Consider the following 9,074-nt stretch of genomic DNA (forward strand, 5'->3'; position numbering starts at 1 on the left):
ACCTCCACCTCCCAGGTTCAAGCAATTCTTGTGCCTCAGCCTCCTGCGTCGCTGGGATTACAGGTGCCTGCCACCACGCCCAGCTAATTTTTGCCTTTTGAGATGGAGTCTTGCTCTTGTTACCCAGGCAGGAATGCAGTGGCACGATCTTGGCTCACTGCAACATCCACCTCCTGGGTTCAAGTGATTCTTGTTACTGAACCTGCCAAGTAGCTGGGATTATAGGCACCCACAATCATGCCTGGCTGATATTTGTATTTTTAGTAGAGATGGGTTTCACCATGTTGGCCAGGCTGGTCTCGAACTCCGTACCTCAGGTGATCCACCCGCCTTGGCCTCACAAAATGCTGGGATTACAGGCATGAGCCACCGTGACTGGCCTAATTTTGCCTTTTTAGTAGAAATGGGACTTCACTATGTTGGTGAAGCTGGTCTCCAACTCCTGGCCTCAGGTGACCTGCCTGACTCGGCCTCCCAAAGTGCTAGAATTACAAGCATGTGCCACCATGCCTGGCCTGATTGTTGGGAATTTTACCCATCAAATCATCTTCTAGTAAGAACAAGGAACTCTGTGATGTCCCCCAAAATATATGAATATTTTATAATGAAATTAGCAACAATGCCAGATGCAGTGACTCACTTCAGTAATTCTATCGCTTTGAGAGGTCGAGGGAGGGGGCTTGCTTGTGCTCAGGAGATTGAGACCAGTGTGGGCAACATGGAAAAACACTGTCTCTACAAAAACTTAGCAGGACATGGTGACACACACCTGTAGTCCCAGTTACTATGCGGGGGGCTGAGGTGGAAGGATCATCTGAGCCTGGGAAGTTGAGGCCTCAGAGAGCTGCGATTGTACGACCACACTCCAGCCTGAGCAACAAGGAGACCTTGTCTCAAAAAAAGAAAAAAGAAAAAGAAAGAAAGAAAGAAAGAGAAAAGAAACTAGCAACAAAAATGTTGGCCTCTATCTATTTTGGTAAGTGCCTTTGATGTTGGGACCATCTCCTTTCCTGTTTTCCATTTCTCCCTGAGTTTCAAAGAAGCAAAGGCTTTTTTTAGGATCACAGCAATTCATGAAACAGAAATAAAATACACATTGACTTTGCATCGGCTGTATGCCAGGCCCCTTGCTAAGCAAGCTCTGTCCTTGCTGTAACTCGTTCAGTGCTCCAGGGACGCTCCCAAGTTTGCGGTGGCATCTGCATGTTAGAGCTGAGGACGCCGAGGCTCAGAAAGGTCCACTCACCTGCCCAGGATGTCTTGACTAGTTGCAGTGGGAACATAAGCCCCATATCTACCTGACTCCAGAGCACAGTCGCTGTTATTTATTTCTGTGTTGGCGGGAGAACGTGTCAGGGCTGAGCCGACATGGGTGCTCACCCTTTTTTCTTTTGTAGAAATTAATTTGGAATGATTTCAAGTTGAAACAGAAAAGTTGCTAGCCTGGTACAAAGAACTCCTGCAGCCCCTGGCACAGATTCCCGAAGGAGGAATGCCTCTGTGCGCTTTGTCTGTGAGCAGAGCTAGTGGCTCCTCCAGTCCCTCCAGGGGGACCTACAGCTCTATGGGGCTCTCCTTGGAAAATCACACAGGGGATGAAAGGTCTTAGTCTCTCCCCAGCCCTTGTCCCCAGGGTTTCAACTTGGCCATCCTTGAGCCCCTGTATATCTGCAGGGCTCTGTCTGAGGAACACCCCAACCAGGACAGGGCTTCTACAAGGAGGAAGGGAAGTGCTCAGACACATGTCTCAGAAGTGACATGCCTCTGATATGGGCCGGCTCTGCCAGAGCATCATGAAACAGGGGCCTGGGGAGGCCACAATCCTCCATGCAGATGGGTTGAGATGAATGAATGCACCTGTCAAATTACACAAGGATGCATCCTGTGTGTGGGTTCATGACAATGGTGTGTGAATAGTGTGCACAGTGCACAGCCCTGACCCCAGCAGCGGTTTCCACAGGTGATCTGCTCCATCCATCCTCTCCTTACAGAGGAAAGCTTGGTAGAACCAAGGAGAATACAACCTAAATGATCACTTGATCTATAATTGAGCGCTTTTTCCCACCTGCCCAACTCACAATACTACCGTATTTTAGAAGCTTGAGAAAATATTTTCCCTTTTCTCCTGAAAATGCAAAGAATATTCAAAGTATAAGTTTAATAAGACTCAGTAGTCTAGCAAAGAGGGGCAAAATGACATGACAAAATTAAGTAGTAATAATTAAAAACATTCCTAGACATTGATTCTAAACAGCAAGTGCAGAGGATCAGAAAGAGAGACCTGTGTTTGCCCAGTCTTCACCAATGAGATTTGTTGTTTCAGCATGTTGTTCTCATTTGCCCAATGTGAACTATCTTAAAATCTTAGAGTGTCCTAAGTGACTGATTGACTGATGGTTAACGATCAGTAAACTGTGCCCTGAGTAACTAAGGAGGCCACACCAAGCCAAGAGAAGTGCTCCTGGACAAAGACGCAGAAACTGGAAGGCACCCTGTGCAGGGCTGGGCCAGGGAGCAGCCAGCCTGACCCCAGGGGAGACTCTGTGAGGGAGTGGTGGGAGGTGATGCTGGATAGGATCATGGGGCAGAAGATAGTAGGAGCACACAGGCAGAGTGAGCGGGGAGAGTGGCGCAGTGGGCAGCGGAGAGTTTTCAGAAGCAGAGTAGAAACGTGGAAAGAACAGGGCCTTTGGGTGATAAATTGCTTGTGGTATAATTGCTCGTGCGGAGATGGCAGAATCAGAGATAGCAGTTGCAGGGGTGTATGAAGTCAGGCATCAGTGATGAGTCTGATACACTGTCCTCTCAGGAAGATGAAAGAGAACAGATACACGGAAGGCATTTTTAAGAAAACTTAGAGAAATCTTGATGAGAATGAGGATGTGCAGAGGGGAGGAGAGAGAGGAGCCCTGCAGCAACGTGGATCAGGCCCTGCGCACCCCATCCCTCTTCTGAGGCAGATCTGGACTGGCGCGAGGCCACCGGAAGTCTTTCCTTAGTCCAGTTTCTGAGAGTGTGATTTCCTCTTCCTGTGGAAATAGCGATAATATTTATGACGGGTGCTGCCTGGACTCCACTGGAGGAGCGGGTAAGATGAGGACTGTGCTCGGTGTTCTCTCCCTACAGAACCACACACGCTGATCCGTAATACCTGTGGCCCCTAAGTGTCTGTGAAGGGACTGGTCCCTCTAATACATTGCTTATGGCTGCTGAGACCCTTCATGTGGCAATAAGATGTATATGTGTGGGCAGGTGGTAAAACCATTATAAGCAATAGGAAATTCAAAATGTCCCGGAACCCTGAAAAGCTTTCCTCATTTAGTATTTGGTCTATAGGATCCCAGCCCCCTTTTCCATGGTTCTTTCTCAAAGCCTGGCGGCTCTAACTCTTGCCTTGTTCTTATACCCCTGTGTGTGGAGAGAAACAACTTCTCCTCTCCTATGCTCTGAGGGCTCTCTAGAACTTTCCCTCTAGACCACTGGAAAGAGATCAATAATGACAGAATAATTAGCATGACATTGTTAGCCAATCCAAAGCCCTCTGGGCTGAAACAGGGGTATTTCACTTCAGGGACGCCCAGCCTGGGCACCTGCCATCTCAGCATCCCCAGGCACAAACAGGAAAGGTGACCATGCCTGCATTTACATGATGTCGGTCTGCGTGGCCTGGTCACTGGGTGATTTTACTGAGAGGCAGGGACATCAAGGATAGGCGTTCTGGGCATGCGTAACAAATGAGGTTGTTCCTACTGAAGACCCTTCTCTTTCAGCTCCCACCCAGGCAGCTTGTCCCCACGGGCCTTGGAGTGGAGACATCGGCCACCACCTGTCAGAGATGCAGGCTTCACAGGCACAGCCGGAGCCGAGAACCCTGGTGCCCAATTCTTTGCAACTGCAGCTGGATCAAGGGTTTGACTGTGGCTATGGCTTAGCCAGGCGGGGCGTTTCCTCCACCACCTGCAGCTTCACAGCCAACGCTGATCCTGGGAAGCAATGGCCCTTCCAAGGTAGGGAAGGAAAGGGGACCGGGAAGCTGTAATCCGGGTGTTGGTGGTCATGGTACTGTGGGTGGAGGAGACAGTGGGGCCTCTTCATGCTCCCTCAGAGTCAAGTTGAAATCCACGATGCTCCAACCCAGTGAGGTGAGCAAGAGCCTGGGGCTTAGGATCAAATTTGCTCTCAGGCCCTGGCTTTGCCACTGTCTAGTTGTTCACTTTGGCCAAAGTTTTTATCTTTTTGCTATTTATATCTCAGTTCCCTCATATGAGATACCTGAAAAATCGTATCTACCTGTAATCATTATTGAGAGTATTAATTATGATAATTTCCAGAGGGCTGGATTCAGTAACAATTGCTCAATAAACCTATGAATAGATGATATCGAATCCTTTTCTCTTTCTGGCAAATTCGCACTTAGAAAGTGACTTCACATGCGGTGTTTCGTCTGCGGTAGAGCAATTGTTAGGATCTCTGCTTTCTGGGGACCCCTCTTCCATTGCTTTCTTAGAAAGTCTCCTTTGCCAGCTTTCTTCCTCTCATTACCCATCCCTTATGAGGCCAATCTTCCTTTACCAGACACTTTCAGTAATAACCTATTAGGCACATTCAGTAAAAGTGTAAATCCTGGCCCTCAAGTCAGTCTTCTGACGTATCCAGCTTCTTCTGCTTTTTCAGCTTTTTTTGAAATAAAAGGGCAACCTTCTCATGGAAAGTGTACACATCAGTCTCTTTTATGAAACTCCATTTAGTTCATCATCTCTACTATGTCCACAGCCACGTCCTCAGTTTCTTTCTTCCAGGGATCCACTTCTGCTCAGATTTCCTTAAAACCCTGGGTCGTGTTCATCCTTACTCTCTGTCCCACTCAATATCTCCTCCTGGAGCCCCTGGGGCTGCCTGGTGCTCATCTGTCAGGCGATGCCCTCAGCTGAAGAATAAGGAGACCCATGTCCTCAGGAGGAGGGAGGGTCACGTGATGTAACGAGCACCATCTGGGTCCCTGAAGAGGACACACGGAAGGCGCTCAGTGAGTGTCAGGGAATGCGTAGTCCCTGACATGTGCCGTGATAACTTCGAATATTTAAACATATTTCTTCCCACTGGAATCTCTTTTGTTTCTCCATGGATTCCCACACCCCCAGCCAAGACTCACCCCACTGGCTCAGACACGCCCTCTCTTGCTCATTTTCCCTGGAGTCTAGAGCATGAACCAGGCTCCAGGTAAGAGGACAGAATGAATGCCTTTTGTTTTCTTTTCCTTCACCTGGTGATTTCTCCTGGCTTTCCAACTGGTCATTTGTTTCTCACCACACTTTTTCTTCTCAATATTCTCATATTTCTATTTTTTTCCAATTTTTATGGACGAGAAGAGTGGTTATACTGTTACATTCAATAGCTCCCAAATCCCTGTATAATACTTTTATTAGATTAATATGCATATATAGATATATACATTTGTGTCATTTGTCATATATATTAAGCATATTTGGTATGTATGTTATATAGGGTATATATACATGCAGGAGATCATATAATGATGCAAGTTTTGTAACTTCTCCATGTTTAGTCTTCCTGGTTCTTTTCTCTCATCAGCTGCTGTCACCGCTGTCTGATCTCACCTCTGTGCCCCATGGGCTGCCGCCCGGCCAGGCCCTGCCAGGCCCTGCCATCGCCTTCTCCTATTTGAGCTCAGTTCTGATTTCACTTTGATTTTGCTTGAGTTTTATAATCTCTTCCTTCCCAAAAGCACAATCTAGATACAGTGTGATTTCCTTGCCTTATCTACCTGTAATCTATTTGTGTTTCTCAATCCTCTGTTGTTTGAATATTTTTGTGAATTGGGAGTGTATTTGCTTCCTGGCAATCTTGTCATTACTGGGTAATGTAAGAAAGATCAACAAAAAGAAAATATCAAAGTGACTCCATTGGCTTTGGATGCCACTTTTCCTTATTTGATGTTCTTTGGGTAGGAGGAAAGTCACAGTGAGAACATGGATGACAGTGGATCCCATTGTCTGTGGTTTCATTTTCAGAGCTGGGTTTAGAGCCTCCTGGAATGAAGAACCCTCCCCAGCTGGAAGGTGATGCTCTTGAAGGCTCAACCGACAACACACATGGGCATCAAGTCATTGGCCACATTCATGCCTCAAGTGTCCTAAAACCGAAAATGATCAAAAGAAAACTGCCGTTCAGCAGGTGGAGACTGGCATGCAGATTCCCTGGCCTGTAAGCTTAGAGTAGGAAAGTAATCACATCTATGGCTCTTAGCGGCACTCACTCCTTATTTCTCTCTGTCTATGATGACAGCTCATTCTCCCACTGCTGTTCTCTTCCCTATTTGTGGGTATTGTCTGAGGCCCCTGCTGCTTCTCATGTCCAGGTTCTTCCCATAGTCTGCTCTCCCGCTCCTTCCCAGAAGACTGGGACATGGAGTTGTAAGGGGGTGGGTTTCTCTGCAAAGGGCCCTCTCCTTCTACAGCCCTCTGCTTCTGAGTGTGCATGGTAGACTCTGAGCACATCCTCTCTGGGAGGTGTGAAAAGCCATCACTGCTCCGGACAAAGAGGATCAGAACGAAAGGGTCATCGGCTGCTGGTTGGGCATAGGCAGGTCCTCATATCTGCCCTCCAGGCTGACTGGAAGTTCAGCGGTGTTTTCTTCTCACTTGTGGATGGCACTTGCCCCTTCAGCTAGCCAGAGGCTGAGGCTTCAGCTCATCCTCCCAGCAGGAGCTCAGTTTGCCCCTGGGCTATCACAACTTAACAATCCCTCCAGACTCAGTCATCAGCAGGACTTGACATAGATGCTCTTTTCATTTTTTCTTTTCTCTCTCCTACAGATACCAAATACTGCTGGAAGGATGAAAAAGATGAAAAGATGTCACAAAAAGTAGCTTTTCCGCTTGATGAAAAAAACTAAAACAGCAAAGCAAGTTGAAGTTCAAATACAACACTGCAGGGGTCCTTTGCTGAGGACTGAATTTTAGACACAGAACGCTCTTGATGATTTCAACCCACTAGGATCCATTGATTTGAGAAACCACAATCCGTCCCATTTCCACTTGTGATGAATACCCAAGGACACCAATTCCCGGATGGACAAACAGCATTGAGAGGCCTTAGCCCTGCTCCTCTCAATTCCATCCTGTAGAGAACAGGAGTCAGGAGCTGCTGGCAGGAGACAGTATGTCACCTGAGACTCTGCCGGTGCAGAATATGAACAATGCCATGTTCTTGCTGAAAACGCTTAGCCTGAGTTTCATAGGAGGTAATCACCAGACAACTGCAGAATGTAGAACACTGAGCAGGACAACTGACGTGTCTCCTTCACACAGTCCACGTCACCACGAATCACACAACAAAAAGGAGAAGAGACATTTTGGGTAGAAAGATAATGTAGCTACACTTCTTTAGTTATTTTGAACCCAAAGTACCTCCTCATCTTTTTGTTGTTGTCATTGATGGTGGTGACATGGACTTGTTTGTAGAGGACAGGTCAGCTGTCTGGCTCAATGGTCTTCATTCTGAAGTTGTCAGAAAATTTCCTTATGATTAAATTCAGCCTAAACATTTTGCCAGGAACACTGCAGAGTCAATGCTGTGAGTTTCCAACCTCAGCTCATCTGCAGGCAGAGAAGGTCCGGTTTGTCTGTCACCATTATTGTTATATCAGGACTGGTTACGTGGTTAAGGAGGGATCTGGGAGATCTGTCCTTTGTAAAGACACCTTATTTATAATTAATTTGGAAAGTGGTTTGAAAAAGGATAAATACCCCGTATTCTAACAATCTTCCTCTGAGAATTTCATCATCAATCAATCACCCCTGGCTGTGTCAGTTATTATATTTATGTTTGTACATTGGAAATTTCTATCTCAGTTCTTACTATAAACTTATTTCTGTTGGCATTCTGTTGTGAAAAAGAATATTCCCTGCCCAAATTTTAACTTTCATCCAGGACTAATTTTAGTCTATTAAAGTTAAAATGTTTATGTTTTAAATCTGTTTAATTAAAATATTCTTGCCTATCATTCTGGACTAGTAGATTTTTTTTTTACATACAATGTTTTAAGCTTTTATGATGATTGGTTTTGGTGGATAAGGATACAGATTAATAAAAACATTCTTATTTCCCTGTTTACATTTTAAACTCTTCCATATTTTAGTCTACATTTATCATATGCAGTAGTAGATGGTATTTACTACATTTCTTTATCAATGCTATTTTTTCTTTGTGTGTGTGTGTGCCTTTTGTTTGTTATTTAGGAAGGGTTGTGTAGCTCATGTTAAACATTGCACTAAAAATGTTTTGACATCACTAGTCCCCTTTTAACTTGACACACTTCTAATATTTGGTTTATAAATTTTTAATCATATCTTTTGAATTTAAATTTTTACCACTATGACAACCAAAGATATTATTTTCCTCTTCTCTGACCTCTTAACCTGCCATTTCTTACAGTGTTAGTTCAACCCAAGCATATACCAGTGACAGCCTGTGTTTCCCACCTCGCCTCCACCTTGGCTTTTGGTTTAGGTCCACAATTAAACATGCTGATGCTCATGAACTATTCAAAAGTGAGTGTCCTGGGCATCACTTGTTGAAGGGAATTTATTCTTGGAAGAGTCCTCATGAGGGAATAGGGTCTCGCTGAGTTTTGCTTAATAATGTTTTCCCACTGCCTTGGTATATGGTGCACATGACTAGATATAAGGTACTTGCCAAAAATAATTTTTCTTGAGTTTTTAGAAAATGTCTTGCTTTAGGGGACAGGGATGGTGTGTGTTCTCATTCTGGGATTCTGTTTCATTCTACCAGGACCTCTAATTTCTGCCAGTTACTTCATTCATTCTCTTCACCACAAGTCTCCAGAGGATGCTTCCTTTGTCCACACCTCCCCATCTCCCAGCAATTCTGGGTTTCCGAGCTTGCCACCTCTGGTCCTCTGCACCGTGAAGCCCCTTCCTTTCAATTCCCCAGTAGCCAGTGTAAGTATGGATTGATTAGTTCTATAATCAATTTTGAGTTAGTTTTAGTGCAAGTATGGATGTTTTGGTAGCTTTTGTTTCTTTCTTTGC

General features: G+C 45.4%; 1 protein-coding gene across 1 annotated transcript in view; it reads left to right on the forward strand.

Annotated features, from left to right (window-relative positions):
- Positions 1–6,229, forward strand: part of LOC102127036 (NBPF family member NBPF4) — a 635,890-nt gene extending 629,661 nt beyond the window's left edge. Inside the window, 2 exon segments of the mRNA XM_065532789.1 lie at positions 3,771–4,007; positions 6,033–6,229. Of these exon segments, the coding sequence (XP_065388861.1) occupies positions 3,771–4,007; positions 6,033–6,229 (434 nt within the window).
- Positions 6,230–9,074: the final 2,845 nt, after the last annotated feature.

The sequence above is a fragment of the Macaca fascicularis genome, chromosome 1 (genome assembly GCF_037993035.2).
Source record: "Macaca fascicularis isolate 582-1 chromosome 1, T2T-MFA8v1.1".
In the NCBI taxonomy this organism is placed as follows: Eukaryota; Metazoa; Chordata; class Mammalia; order Primates; family Cercopithecidae; genus Macaca; species Macaca fascicularis.